At 48.6% G+C, this 15,737-nt stretch overlaps 1 protein-coding gene across 3 annotated transcripts in view; it reads left to right on the forward strand.

Annotated features, from left to right (window-relative positions):
* TBXAS1 (thromboxane A synthase 1) overlaps window positions 1-15,737 on the forward strand; it is a 139,565-nt gene that overhangs the window by 65,887 nt on the left and 57,941 nt on the right. For 2 of the 3 annotated variants that reach the window (XM_066255277.1, XM_066255278.1), the window contains exons 4-5: window positions 962-1,058; window positions 12,855-12,971. In XM_066255277.1, the coding sequence (XP_066111374.1) occupies window positions 962-1,058; window positions 12,855-12,971 (214 nt within the window). The remainder of the gene's footprint in view (window positions 1-961; window positions 1,059-12,854; window positions 12,972-15,737) is intronic. The other variant, XM_066255279.1, reaches the window with a different exon arrangement.

Below are 15,737 nucleotides of genomic sequence, written 5' to 3' on the forward strand. Positions count from 1 at the left end.
ATTTTTTAAGTAAACTTTCAAAATTCAAAAAGATACATGAAACCTTTTAAGAGTGATTTTTCTTCACTCACAGAAGTCCCTTGAGATTCACTCAAATCACACAAGTATTAGCAGTTTGGGGTCTTTTATCTTGCAGCATAGTATTCTGCTGTATGAATGTACCATTCTCACAACAGAAATCTCCCTGCTCAGGTTTGAAAACCTGAAAGTTTTATTTGATGCAGTGTTTCATTTAAGGAAAAGAGATCAGAAATTCCAGATGAGAAAGTGGAGGTTGCCAGCGGCAGGTGTGGCAGGGACTGTTTTGTGGCAAGCCCGTCTCAGTTAGAGGTCACTCATGCCAGCTCACTGGCTGAGCCTGTCCCCTATCTCTTCATTAATGTCAAACTATCTGTTGAATTTCATCACATACAGATGTGGCAACCAGATGTTCAGACCTTCCCCAACAGGTTTAATTCTTTCCTGAATTCTCAGTGTTTATTCACTTCAGACTTTTTCTAAGAATCAATATATAAAAGTTATTTATACTCCCCCCCCCCCCAGAATGCCTATCTTCCCCATTTTGGGACAATATGGACAACAGAGGCCTCTAACATTTTCCTTCTTGGTCTCACTGCTGGGTCTTATGCATTCCTTATTGGGGCAGGGGTTAAATGTACAAATCTATCTTTTCTATTGTGAGCTCTCTGGGGGCAGGAACTCGGCCTTTTTCATCCCAGAATCTCCAGGGACTCCATAGTACAAGGTTGGATTCCATAAATGTCAGAATGAAGTTTAACGTCAGACCATCTCGTCAATACTGTTCCTCATGAACAGGACACGCATTCCACCTTCTTCTCTGCATCTTTACTTCCTATTTATTGTTTATCCTTCAGTCTAAGCCACTGCAAATTCTTTTTGGAAAGGATAAATGGATAGATGAATACAACGCGTTTCAAAGTAACTCTTGTATCTGTCCCAGGTACTATCTCGGCCGTCGGATGTTTGTCGTTATCTCGGATCCGGACATGATCAAGCAGGTGTTGGTGGAGAACTTCGCTAACTTTACCAACAGAATGGTATGTAGTTTTCTTCCTGCATCCAGTGGATGGGGAGTTATGCTCAGATGCAAAGACTGCACATCTCATCCCACAGGGACACGATTGGGTCTCTGACCAGCTTTAGATCAGTTCGACTCGAAACTGAGCGCCCCCGCAAATTCAAGTTTTCAAAAGAGGTGGACAGACCGGTACAAAGGAAGGGCACTTACATTGAAGAGATGCTTCCAGGCAGCTAAAACTCATGAGAAGTTGCAGTTAATAAAAATCCTAAAACCAGGAGGGGTTTTTTTTAAGCTGTGTATTTAAAGCTAGAGGAATCCAGAGGGCATAAATCATTGGAAGATCCAGCAAGGTTAATAAATATCAGAGAAAAGGCAAAATTTTGAGCCTCTTATGCTGACATCATTCCCAGAGAACATAAAAGTCTTACGGCTGGAAAGAAAAGACCAGCAACATCACAAGGGAAATTTGTCCCCAAGTAGCAGGAGGAGCCTGTAAGAGAGCCCTTTGATGTCAGTATCAAGCCTCCGGCCCCGGAAAGGATGTAAGTACCCCGTCTTTTTAGAAAGCATAGTTCCTCTTCTTATCTTCGCTGAGAAATCCCAGAGAATGGAAGAGGCGACTGAAAATGGCAGAGGTCAGTGTGGTCCATAGTTTCCCAAAGCGGGGAGATAGGAATTCTGGCAGAGAAGACCAACGTTTATGTTGATTCTTAAAAAGAGTCTAAAGTGAATTAATAAACATTTGCTTGTGAGAATTCAGAGAATCACTATGTGCCAAATTCCCCCTTTTTTTTTGTCAAATTAAACTCATCTTCCGTTCCTATAGGAATAGTAGGTCATGAAGTCACTGTCTTGTTGGTTACTTGGCAAACATCTGCACCCTTGCCGAATGCCAGGCACTATCTAGGTGCTGCTAATAAAGAGATAGAAGACTCAGCCTTGTCCTCAGGAGCTCAGCGTCTAGTGACAGAGGTAGACAGGCAATTATGGTAGGGTGAGTGTTATTACTATAGAAAATTCTGTGCCATCTAGGATGGGGATGGGAGAAGACTAATTAGGTGAGAGATCTCGGAGGCGGGGGAGGGTGGGTGTTGAGTCTTAAATAAATTTGCATAGCTCCACCCCCACCCCATGTTCCATACCCATTGAGCCACCCAGAGTGTTTTGTTCTCATTCAATTTCACGAGAACTTATGAGACTGGTACAAGAATCATCTCTATCGTACACAGACAGAAACTGAGACCCAGTGAAGTGGCAACCCTGGTCACGTGACTAATGGGAGGCAGAGCAGGGATTCACATGCCATCTCCCAACTCAAGGTCAGGCCTCTTTTTTACTGCCATGACTGGAGCAGCGGTGTCAGGTGACATTTCCGGACTGCCAGGGTTCATTGAGCAGTTGGACACTCATCCTCCAGCCCCCGGGGCATCATGCCCAATTCCAGGCACCACCTGGCCACCAGGAGAAGGTGACCTGGAGGGACAGCTGAAAGACACTGCAGAAGGTTAACTGATGCTGCCTCCAGATTCTTGTGTGCAAACATCTTGTTGTCATTCCCTGTTCAAAGTCCCCTGAAGGTCTTCTGGGCTTTTAGAGATAGAGCCTGATGGTTAAATGCAGCTGTAGACTGGTGCTCAGAGTGTTGATTAAAGAAGTGGGGGGCCTGACCAGGTGGTGGCACAGTGGATGGAGCATCGGACTGGGATGCGGAGGACCCAGGTTCGAGTTCCCGAGGTCACCAGCTTGGGCGCAGGCTCATCTGGTTTGAGCAGAGTTCACCAGCTTGGACCCAAGGTCACTGGCTCGAGCAAGAGGTTACTTGGTTTGCTGAGGGCCCACGGTCAAGGCACATAAGAGAAAGAAATCAATAAACAACTAAGGTGTTGCAACGAAAAACTGCTGATTGATGCTTCTCATCTCTCTCCATTCCTGTCTGTCTACCCCTATCTATCCCTCTCTCTGACTCTCTCTCTGTCTCTGTAAAAAAAAAAAAAAAAAGTGGGGGAAGACAGTCGGTCAGAGGGCCCAGACCGCCACGCCCTGTCTCAGCAGGCAGTGAAGGCACTTCCTGAGCTGGCCAGGGGCTTGAGTACCCATAGCCCCTGAGCTATGAGATGGGACCTGGCAGGCATGTGTCTCTCTGTTGTTTCAAGTGACACCCAGACATCACCATGACAGCTGACTTGGAAGAGGCTGCCCTGTAATTGATATATTAGGAGCAAACATTCACTCAACACACACGCGCAAGCAGAGGGCACCAACAAAGTGGCCCTAGCTTCAGTCTACTTCTCCCCTAAACCATTTTTCTGGCCTCCTTAATTTTTTCCAACCCCAGACTAAGTAAGGTCCCTAGTCCCCAAACTCAGAATATGGTTCTTGCACTCAATACAGTGGCCTCAGGAGAAAGTTCAAGTTCCCCCAATAAGATTTAAGGGCCTTGATACTTTAGATGCATTTTATATCCTCAAATATCACCTCTCACTGCTCCCCAATAAAAGCTGTCACTCCAGCTGGACCGGCCTCTCCATTCTCTCTGTAGCCTCTTCTGGAAAGCCCTGCCCCAGTGCCTTTGCTCATGCTGACACTCCTACTCAAATTGGAGGCAGTATAACAGTAGATCTTGCATTTACTAATGACGTGAGCTTGAGCAAATTACTTAACTCCTTTAAGCCTACCCCTCCTCCTTTGGAAGATGGGGATATGGTCTACCTCCCTGGGCTGTTGAAGGCTAAATGCAATCACACGTATAAACTCTGCCTCACATGTAGGCAAGACAAGCACTCACCATGCACCGGCTGCTGTATAAAGGAAGTCCTCCACCTCTTTGGCACCCATCCAAACCCTAGCTATTCTTCCAGCCTCTCCTCCCATTCTGCCTCCTCCAGGAAGGTTTCCTTCCCTCACTCCACATGTCCTTTTCCCCTTCTCTGAATTCTGTTTATAACACTCACCGCTGGTATCACTCACTTTCACAACTGATTCCGTGTGGTACCTTCTGTCGCAGCTATGGCTTGCACCGAACTTGATCATTAGTTCTTCCAGGCTTGTACTTCGTTTTTGTACTCCATGGCCCAAACACATCATGGCTACTCCGTCTCTGGTATTACCCTTGTTCAAACTGAATTGAGTCTCCATCAACCTGACACTCGCCCCTGAAGAACGCGGCATTGCCTGAACCTGCAGAGTCTCTATACCGTACACTTTCTCTTCTAGATCATTCATAAACATGGAAAAAGACCCATCAGAGATTTGATCTCTAAGAAAACCCCAATGTTTATACTTTTCCATCTGGGAATGTATCCACTTAACTTTAGTTTTATTTACGGTCTTTAAGCCAATTCCGTATTGATGATAAAACAACCCTTAGTGACTCAATTAAAAAAAAAAACAAACCCATCTTTAGAGTGGGATTTTCTCACAGGTTTTTGAAAGTCAAATTAAATTGGGTTCCGTGGTTTGCTCTTATCCATATGCTTATTTATCTGCTCAAAGAACTCAAGGAGATTAGTGAGGCGTGATTTCTCCTCACGACACCATGCTGTCTTCCCTCTAATAAGCCATATTTACTTAAGTGTTCAGCGAGTCTGCTTTATTATACATTCATTCAGTGAACATTAAACGCTTACTCCATGCAAGCTTCCACCAAATGGTCCCTGGTGATACAGAAAGTACCTCAGCATATTAGTTTGATACATTAAGTGAAAAGAAACTTAAATAACGGATGGCTTCTTTTTCTGCCTGTGAGAGCCCAATGCCTGCTCACAGATCCGAGCTGGATGCACGTGGGGCCCCGCCAGCCCGGCGGAGAGCAGCCATGATGCAGAAGGTGATGCCAGCTCCATACACCCAAAGGGACTTGAGAGAGCATCCTGGCTGGAGGTGGGGGTGACACCACAGGGCACTCCCCAACATGTGTTGCTATTGAGCAAATGCATGAATTCAAAAATCATTGAATGAAATTATTACTCTATCAAACTCCACAACACTGGGCTGGACAGACTGTGAGTCACACCCAGGGTGGAATTCACATATTTTGAGGCACTCGGTCTTGCAGAACGATGGCTCTGGCTTGCCCATTTCCCAGCTGGACTTTGTGGACCCCTATCGGCGCCTCCAGCACTTCCTGACGCTGCTTGGTGGCCGGGCAACCAGTTTACTGTCAAACCCAAATCAGTCTTTTCAAATTTATAAAACCTGTTGCCCCAGCACTTTGAGACTTGGTTATTTTTATTTAGATTTTTTAAATTAGCTCCTCTTTGCTATTGGGCACTCAACAAAGCCATGGAGGCAGGAAGGTTCTGTTTTGTTTTGTTTTTTAAACTATCTGTGGAAACTGGAGCTGGGGTCCATGTGACTCTGTAGAGATGATCACAACCAGGGGTAGAATTTTCCATCCCTGGCCTCTCCTCAAGGCGGGGGAATTGTGGGAAGGGTGGCCGAGGTAGGGTGGTCTAGTTGGAAAGGGCCCTGGAGGGGATGCACTCAATCATTAAACCTGCTGCCAGAAGCTCTGAGTTCTGGTCCAAAATAACAGCATGAGGTGAGTCAGGCTGCAGGAATATCCACTTCCAGGGTCTGCTGCCTCTATGTAAGTGGAGACACAAGGTGAAGGTAGTTCTTTTTTTTTTTTTAATATTAAGTGAGAGGCGGGGAAGCAGAATCAGACTCCCATATGTACCCTGACTGCAGTCCATCTGGCAAGCCCCCTATGGTGTGATGCTCTGCCCACCTGGGGCCACTGCTCTATTGCTCGGTAACTGAGCCATTTTAGTGCCTGAAGTGAGGCCACGGAGCCATCCTCAGCACTCGGGGCCAAGTTGCTTAAACTATTTGAGCCATAGCTCTGGGAGGAGGAGGAGAGAGAGAGTTAGAGAGGGGGGGGAGGGTGGAGAAGCAGATGGTCATTTCTCTTGTGTGCCCTGACTGAGAATTGAACCCAGAACTTCCACACATCAGGCCAACACTCTACTACTGAGCCAACTGGGCAGGGTGTGGTGCAGGTAGTTTTATGTATGTGTGGATGAGGGCATCAGGCCTGAGGTCCTCACAGGTGATACAAGGTCACTGCTCCAGGCACTGGTCTAGTCACACCCTCGGCTTACAAGAGACACATCTAACGCCATGGGATGGATTTGTGAGTGGTTTTATCCAGAACCACAAGAACCTAGCAGCCTGGGGCAGCCTCTCCCAAGGCCACCTACCTCCTTTCACCATGTGGATGATGGAAACATGGACAAACTCCTGAGCAACCACAAAGCCCTTAGCACTGGCAACGATCACTAAAGTTCTGAGGCAAATTAGCCACTGGAAACCTCACTGTCACTGTGTCTGCATCTGCGGCCACACCCATTGCAGCAAAGCTGTCAGCTCATCACAGCTCACCGGCAAGGAAAAGCACACAGAGCTACTGGTGGATCGGGCCACCTGTGCTGGAGACACAGACGCCTGCCTGCTGGCATCAACCCAGGGGAGAGGGAGCCTCAGCAGGCTTGCCCTAAAACTGCCCCACACCCCACATCTGTAACTGGCACTCTCCACTGACGGCTTTTGGAAACTTGTTGATTTCCTTTCCCGTCAACAAAACACTGAGTCAATGAAAAGACTCAGCTTTTCAAACCTGAGCAGTGAAATGTCTGTTGTGAGCACGGATTTTGGTGCCCAGACTAAGAATATGCTTGTTACCCCGGTGAAAGCTTGAATACTATTGTTCACTTTGCCTATCTTGAGAAGGGTCAACACACAACAGGGCCATAGCTCTGGGCGAGGTGGACGTTCTCACTTAAAACCCCAACGGACTGCGCAGAACCAGAGGCACAGGTATGCAACCTCACTTATCCGATCCCAGGATGGGCTGCCCACCGGAAGTCCCGCCCACCGGAAGTCCTGCATGACAGCTGGGGGGGGGGGGGCCTGCCCGCTACAGGCCTCCCCTTTCACCTGCTTTTGCCATGTGCGGGCATGGCTGGTCCTGAAACAAAAAACCCAGATTTGGGGAACTGCATTTATTTGTAAAACACACTTAGCTTGCCCATTTTTAACATAGTGGGTTAAGTGTGAACTCTGACATCTTTAAATGTACTGAGTATCCCGTGAAGACTTAAGAATGTAGGAATAGCGCCAAGTGGTACTGATTTGATTGCTCTGATGTTCTGCTGGTGCCTTGCAGAAAGTCCTTAAATTTCAAACCTCGTTGAAAATGATGCCATATTTTTGTCTTACCAGACCCTCGGTTCAACAGGAAGCCATCTTTATATTTTTAAAAAAGAAATAAGTAAACTCTTATTCTTACACCTTCTTCCTTAACCTTTGTGGCAGCAGAAGTAGACATAAATGTATAAACCAGGAGGTTCGTATCTAGAAATTTTGGGAGAGAACAGTAAATAAGCCAATTCTGGGTTCTCGGTATTGTATTCCTGAACGTTCCATAGAAGCCAAATCACGGTGCTAGTGAGTCCGACATTGTCCCTCCTTCTCCACCCCAATCTTCTTTTAACAACACCCTTTTCCCTTCTATTCTTCCCTCCTTGAAGCCACAGCCCAGCAGTCAAGTGAAAGGCACTTGGCTTAAACTTAAATAAAATCAGATGCCAGATTTGCTACCTTTTATTAGCTCTGTGACTTCAGCCAGTTCTTGAACTTCTGTGAGCCCCAATTTCCTCTTGTGTAAAATATGATTGTTAGACTAGCTATTCACGAGGTCTGCTGAGCTCCCAGTTCAGGTGGCAGTCACTGACCACAGGTAACCATAGAGTTCTTACCAGCATCCCAGAGAACCATTTCAAGCTTTGGATGCAAGGGTTCCTCTTAGGGCCCAACAGGAGAATTTCTTTCCTTAGCCGAGTGTAACAGGTTCTGTATCAGACACCCCACCCCTCCTTAATTCCGCTTCTGCAAGCAACTCTGCCGACAGCTGTTGCAGATGTTCCTCAGAAGATAAGATTTAACAGACCCCTCACCCTCTTCCCCAGGCAGGAAGGCCCATGCCGTCTGGCATGGTGCTAATGGAAACACACATCCAAGCCTGTGGTTTCCCTTCCTTGGAGGAAATGCTAGACACTCTATCAGGCACGGCCACCAGCATCCATATCTTGCCTTTGTCCAAATTAGAAGAGGTCCTCCCACCAGCTGATGAATCAGCAGATGGAGTCCAAGCTGGGTTTAGCCCCCAGATGTCCTGTGAGCCAGCCCTCCTGAGCTGTGGACACACCACACAACCTTACACCGAGGCCAGGCTCTCGGGCCAGTCACAGTCAGAACGAGAGATAGGGAAGACTGTGTGATCCTCACGACCAGTTTCTACTGGCAAAGAGTGAATGATAAAAATTTTCCAGAGGGGATGGAACATTGTTACTATTTCAAAGCACCAAACTATGAGCCCTAGTTGAAGTCTTTGGACAGTTGCTGCCGTATGTTGAAAACAAGATGTTGTCAGGTATAGATTTGGGGGTTCTCCATACGGCAGGATTCTAGAGTTCTTGTTGCTTTTAATATAATGAGGGGCCACACAAGATGCTTTGCACACCCAAGTGAGGAGAGAGACAGGTGCTAAGGAGCTTCCTCATCTGTGCAAGGCTGTGTGAAAGTCAGAAAGTTGGTCATAGTAGACGGGGACTTTGTGTGATCATAGCATACTTTCTGGTACTACTATTTCTGCAGCCTATGTGACATACATAACGCTAAACAAGCCAGCAACACGTGTACCAGAAGCACCAAAGTGTAGCAGTTATCTCTTGAAGTCTTTAAAATCACCTTACTCTGTTTACCCATTACCTGCAGCTCTGCGTGGCTGAGAACAGCTGACTTCCATACCAAGGCATCAGAGAGATCACACAGATCTAGAGTGTTCTTGCAGGTTCCAGGACACAAGAAAACTATTTGTGGACTACGGTTTCCTAGTCTGTTACACCTCTTATTCCATTTTCATAGTAACAGGCACACTCAGGTGGAGTAAGAATGCACTGCAGGCGTTTGGTAGCACTCTGAGAAGAGCCAGTGTGCCTTGGGTGGCTCTCTGGGTCAGCTGAGAATCACTGGTATGGCCCGTGACAAGCAGTCAGTTGACGGCTCCTCTCTTCATGGGACCACAGAATGCCGAGGTGTTGATCTTCCTTAATAATTTAATCCTCAGACTTGGGTCATTCTTCAAAGTTTACTGTTTATGCTTTGCTGGTCTGAGAAGGAGTCAGATTCTGGTTTTAACAGGCCTTAATTGAAAAGATAAGCACGTTCCACTGAGGGAAACTTGGCAGAGTCACCATTGGGCTATTGCCGCCCATCAGGGCAGGGTTTCCTACTGGCTGGAAAATTACCCCAAAATTAATGGAACGACGTGAAAAGAACTTTCTTAGCTGTAAGATCAAGGAGTGTTGGGGTTTTCTGTCTGTTTTCTGTTTTTATTTTTATTTATTTATTTTTTTTGTGTGTGTGTATTTTTCTGAAGCTGGAAATGAGGTGGCAGACAGACTCCCGCATGCGCCCGACAAGGATCCACCCGGCACGCCCACCAGGGGGCGATGCTCTCCATCCGGGGCATCGCTCTGTCGAGGCCAGAGCCACTCTAGCGCCTGGGGTAGAAGCCAAGGAGCCATCCCCAGCTCCCGGGCCATCTTTTGCTCCAATGGAGCCTCGGCTGAGGGAGGGGAAGAGAGAGACAGAAAGGAAGGAAAGGGGGAGGGGTGGAGAAGCAGATAGGCACCTCTCCTGTGTGCCTTGGCGGGGAATCAAACCCGGGACTTCCGCACGCCAGGCCGATGCTCTACCACTGAGCCAACTGGCCAGGGCCTGTTTTTATTTTTTAGTGAAAGGAGGGGAGGTAGAGATAGATTCCTGCATGTGCCCCAACTAGGATCTGCCCAGCAAGCCCGCCAGGGGGCGATGCTCTGCCCATCTCCATTGCTCAGCAATGAAGCCATTTTTTAGCACCTGAGGCAGAGGCCACAGAGCCATCCTCAACACCTGAGGCCAACTCACTAGAGCCAATCAAACCATGGCTGCAGGAGGAGAAGAGAGAGAGAGAAGGGGGAGGGGTAAAGAAGCAGATGGTCATTTCTCCTGTGTGCCCTGACCAGGAATTGAACCTGGGACATCCCCATGCCTAGCCCATGCTCTAGCACTGAGCCAAACAGCCAGGGCCTGCCCTTTCTTTTTTTAAAACACTGCTCGCCTCCCACTACACCAATGTCACAGATTACACTGGCCACAGCCTGCTATCTGGAAACCTCTGGCCAGAAGGTGAAAGGAGATGTCTTCATTGAGACCTGTGACCCAGGGCTCGGCTCGCTGACAAGAGCCTGGAGAGCCCGGTCTCCCTGGGTGCCCCTCCCTAGGCCAGCACTCCCCTTTCCGCCCCAACACTCACGGTCCTGCCCCAGCACACCTCCCGGCCCCATTGCTCCTTTTTTCAGAGGACAGCCCTCTGCTTCTTCCAAGGCAACACTCAGCAAATCTAATCAACTGGCACATGCAGACAGGGCGGAAGGAAGGGAACCCTTTACATGATGTATATGTTGCTACAATTAATATGTGGGTATCTGCAGGCAAGCTAACCAAAAGATACCTGGAGGGTGTTCTAGAGAGGAAGTCTCAGGGTTGGAAGAGTTTTTAAAGGGTTATGTTGGGCAGCCCCCTGGACACTCAAATCTCATGGGAAGAATTTCTAAAAACAGAAGGGGGGGGTACAGTCTTCAGCAATGGGGGCTCACCGCTCAGGGAAAGTTATTTCATCTTTAAACAATGCTGCCTTTTCACTTTTGGGACGTTCTCCTTTGGATGTGCAGGACTTTCCCCACAGCTTTCCCTACTGAACCCGATTCTACCCCTCAGGTCAGAAGAACAGCCTGTGTTCCCTCTTCCACGCAGTATGCATTCAACAAACATACTTTTGAGCACATACCAAGTACCGCTGTCTGGTCGTCCAAGTCTCTTCTTCCCAGCCAAACATTCCAAAACTTGTCAACTATTTCCTATGACATTAATTTATGTCCCCTCTTCTGAAATGACCGATTTTCCGCTCTCCCTCTTTTGAGTACGACATCCAGAAATGAAAACATTTCTTTCACCAATGCCCCTGAAAGTTCCCATGAAACACTGGAGACTTCTCATGGACGCTGGAGGCCGGGGAGCGTTGTCATGGCAGGGTGGTGAGGGAGAGATGCGAAGGCTGTGCTGATGTCACACAGAGGGCTGGATTTGTCTTCCAGGTGCAAGATAAAAAAGGCCTTGGATCCAGTCCCGTGTCTGAAGGACGGATACAAAAATCCAACCTGTCGTGACTCTTATCTCTCATTCATTCTGTTTCATTAGAACCCCATAAACCACCAGCAGCTTTCCTTGCAGTGAAAGGCTTTATTGCATGTAGCACTGCACCAGACTGGGTGTTGGTCAACACAGAAATATACATAATGTATGCTTTTCTCCTTTGACTCTGGAACCTAAGCAAATGAGTTACGTTCCCCAAATTCCATAAACCCACAATTCTGTGTGGTGACCCAGGAGCTCCTAAAGAACGTCATTCTAAATACAGAGAGGTATTCCTTTGCAGAAACAAGCCCAGCAGCTTGGTTCTACTATATAATTAAATCTCCCCGCCCCACCCCACATACTTTGCAGTTATGTTTTATGGCTTATTTGGAGTGCTCATATTTTATCAGAAAATTATACTTTCCTCTAAATAGGTTTTACAACGCGTTTGAATTATGATGGCTGGCTTCGTGTTCCAATTATAATTAAAACAGTGAAAAATAGTGAAACCATATGTCACATGTGGTTGAGAAAAGTGCTTGGTCCTCTGAACCCCCCAGCCCCTCCTCACACCCTGCAGTCTCGGGGCTGGGGGGGCACTCTGACCAGCTGGGAGGGGGCCAAGTTTGACCACTGGGTGGGAGTAACTGGTTTTAGAAAGAAACAGAACAGCCTAGGGAGAAGGAATGAGGAGGCCTCATCCTTTGCATGTTCCCAGACTCAGCTAAACTATCTCCTCCTCCAAGAAGCCTTCCTGTACCTCTGGTCCCCTAACATCTTCTCACCTGTCCAGTTTTCTCCTTTTATAGCACTCACTTTCTCATGAGCAGTAATGAGATCTGTGTGTTAGTTTATGAGCATGCTGTCTGCTTCCCCACTGGACTATCAGCTTCTTGAGGGCCAAAGCAGTGTCTTCATTGTTCAACACTGGAGAGCCAACTCCTTGCAAATATTAGTCAACAAAGGTTTGCTGAATGCAAAAAATGAATGAATGAGTGAGCACATGAACGAGTGGTGATGTTTCTTGTGGAAGCAGCTTTGTTGGGATATGCTTCTAAAGTACTGTCCTTTTTCCCTCCCTACTCCCCCAGCCCTCCCCACACACATACACACCAAGGACCCAAACACATGAGTCTGTCAAGTCCTAGCCCAACCTGACCAATCCAGCCCCACAAAATCCCTTGCTGCCAAGTTCAAACATGAAACTCCTTCCCAGGAGAGACTAGCCCAACCCCAGAGGCCTGCTGTTTGGTCCTCAGGGAACGTCATTCTGTAGGGAGACAGAAGAACACATAGATCCACCGAGGTACTTATGCAGTGATGACCACATTGTCATGGAGCAGAATGAGGCCATCAGAGCTGATCTGTCTGCTGCCCTGGGGCCTTGGCCGTGAATCCTTAGGTCATTATCCCTGAGCCTTTATAGTCTTCTTCTCTATCCTTGCAAAAGAAACCTCCTCATTTGTTGGTCACTGGTGGACCTTCAACTAGAGTGTTTATCACGGACCTGTGCTGTCCCCAAGTGGCTTGGGCTCCCTTAGGTCCTAACCCTCTGCTTATTGCTTTCCATCAGGCATCAGGCTTGGAATCCAAACCAGTAGTGGACAGCATCCTGTTTTTACGTGACAAAAGATGGGAAGAGATCAGAAGTGTCCTAACTTCTGCTTTCAGTCCTGAAAAGCTGAACGAGGTAAGACACAGGAAATGCAGACCCCCATCTGTAAGGGACAGGTTTCTTCTCTCTGTATGTGCTGGAGAGCTGGTCCACATTGCATCGCTCGTCCACAAGGCACAACAAAATGCCCGCCCACTGGGGGGCCTTCAGACCTCCCTATTCTGCAAAAAGCACAGGATACTGTACTGGAGTGTCTTCCTATTCTTTAGCCTCCCACCTCCCCAGCTGCCATGAGTCAGTAGACTCAACAACCATTTAAGGCACTGTCCTTGTGTCAGGGGACTGTGCCCCAGGCACATCAGGGGCACCCAGGAGAAAGCTGGAGCAGCTCTCCTCACACTTGCATAGATAATAGATCATCTGGCGGTCTTGTTAAAATGCAGATTCCAACTCAGGTCTGGGATGGGCCCAAGACTTTGCATTTCTAACAACCTCGCAGGTGATGTGGATGCTTCTGAACAGGGAAGCATTCTTCCGGTAGCCAGGAGGCAGAGAACAGCCTGAGACAAAGGTGAGCTCAAGAAAGAGACGGCCATGCATTCTTGGGGAGGAGCAAAGGGGGAATGTTCCTGGAAGAATGCTAGGTCCATAGACATGCCCTTCTGGTTAACCTCCCTGGCCAAGCCAGAGGGCAGAGTGGTACGGCCAACATGCTGCCAGCTCTCTAAGGCCCTGAGGTCCCTCCTTCCCCACCCAGTCACCTGCCCCTCTCTACCCCTTTGTCCTTCCTCCCAGCCACATTCTCACACCTGATCCTCATTGATGGCCCCTCCATGCTGCTCCGGCTTTAGCTTTTGTTCTGAATTCTGCAACAACTCGGGAAGTGGCTAAGGGACTGCCTCCGTTTGAGTCCCAGGCTGGTGGGCACCTCCAGAGCAAGGAACCTTCCAGAGCCATCCACCCCATCTCACTGTTCCATAATGCCTGAGCCCAGAGTGGCCTGTCTTCAGCTCAATAAATGAAAGCTGCTCCTAGCTTAAACTCAGGACGCTCACCCATATGGTCCTGTTTACTCCCCATTAATCTCCTGAATTCCCCCAGCAGAGGAAAGGGCCTCATACATCATCAGTAACCCCAACCAATTACACTCACTCGGAAGCCGGTGATCCTGCCCACCTTCAATGAGGTTTAATTTGTGTCTCTGCTGCAGCCTTTGACATCTGAGGGCAGAGGGTGAGCTCAGCTCATAGCACCAGCGAACACTCACAGCTCTACCCGGGGATCAGATGCCACCCAGAGGCTTCCTATCTGCTTAAAGCACTTAATCTTCACCACATCCCTGGGAGGCAAATGCTATTATCATCACTCCCTTTACACATGAGGAAACTGAGGCACAGAAACACGCTCCACGTCACACAACTACTAGGTTGCAGAGTCAAGATTAGAACCCAGCTCTGGAATACTCTAAACCCCTCTGATTGGCGGCTTCTCTTACCTACAGGTGGTTCTGAAACTGCCTGGATTGTCCCAGGGGTTGCCTGGAAGGGGGGATGGAGGGAAGTGGAGCAAATGGGGGGTCAAAAGCAACCCTCCTGGGCCCTGGCCAGTTGGTTCAGTGGTAGAGCACCAGCCTGGTGTGCAGGAGTCCCAGGTTCGATTCCTGGCCAGGGCACACAGGAGAAGCGCCTATCTGCTTCTCCACCCCTCCCCCTCTCCTTCTTCTCTGTCTCTCTCTTCCCCTCCTGCAGTCAAGGCTCCATTGGAGCAAAGTTGGCCCGGGCGCTGAGGATGGCTCTGTGGCCTCTGCCTCAGGTGCTAGAATGGCTCTGGTTGCAACAGAGTGACCACCCAGATGGGTAGAGCATCGCCCCCTGGTGGGCATGCCAAGTGGATCCCGGTCTGTCGCATGCAGGAGTCTGTCTGACTGCCTCCCCATTTCCAACTTCAGGAGGAAAAAAAAAAAAAAAAAAGCAACTCTCCTGTATTTTATACCCAAGTTTGGAACTAACTGAGGTATGGAAACAGAAATCGCTCCTTTCTTACCAGTAACGCTGTTTGAGAAGCATCGCTCCGCCATCTAATCCCATGAGCTCGCTAGTACTCCCCCACCCCCACCCCCACCCCCAGCAGTGGGAAGATTGCAGCCTCCCCCGCAGGAGGGCGGCCCAGAGCACCCACGAGGATCTGGGCGGGGCCTGTCCGCACATGCTCAGTGCCTTCCTCCCAGGTGCGAGTCTGGTAAGGCAGGGAGGGCGTGGAGAGAGGGAGACAGGCTGGCAGTGTAGCTCAGAGGCAGCCCTCCTCAGCCACAGGTACATACTGGCGTCACCTGCGGAGCTGTGACAGCTACTGCTATCTGCACCCCACCTCTAGATGTTCTGATCAAATGGGTTTGGTTTGGAGTGCAGCCCGGGGGGGAGGGTTTTTACAGCTTCCCAGCTGATTGTATGTCAGCCCTAGGTTGGGGACCACCATTAGCAGAAGGAAAAGTGAGGTTTCCACAAAAAGGGGAACACCCGGCTTCGGCTGCAGTGAGGGGGCCTGCCCCACTTTTAGTCACTGTTACGTATTGAGGTTTCGTGGAAGAATTTGTTTGAAGGAAGAACCTTCTCCTTTAAAAAGTTGTAATGCCCCATTTTAACTACTGGACAAGCTGAAGGGAGGGCACCTTTATTACAACTCCTCACTAAAACGTTGAGTTAACCCAAAGAGGGGAGTGACATCTGTGAGTCAGTCATGGTGCATCCCATTTCTTTACTCATGAGCAAACAGTGGCGGGACAGAGCTGCAGATGCAGAAAGAATCTCTTTTGTGCAAAAGAAACTGATGAGGTGTATCTGA

This window comes from Saccopteryx bilineata, chromosome 2, assembly GCF_036850765.1.
Source record: "Saccopteryx bilineata isolate mSacBil1 chromosome 2, mSacBil1_pri_phased_curated, whole genome shotgun sequence".
Classification (NCBI taxonomy): Eukaryota; Metazoa; Chordata; class Mammalia; order Chiroptera; family Emballonuridae; genus Saccopteryx; species Saccopteryx bilineata.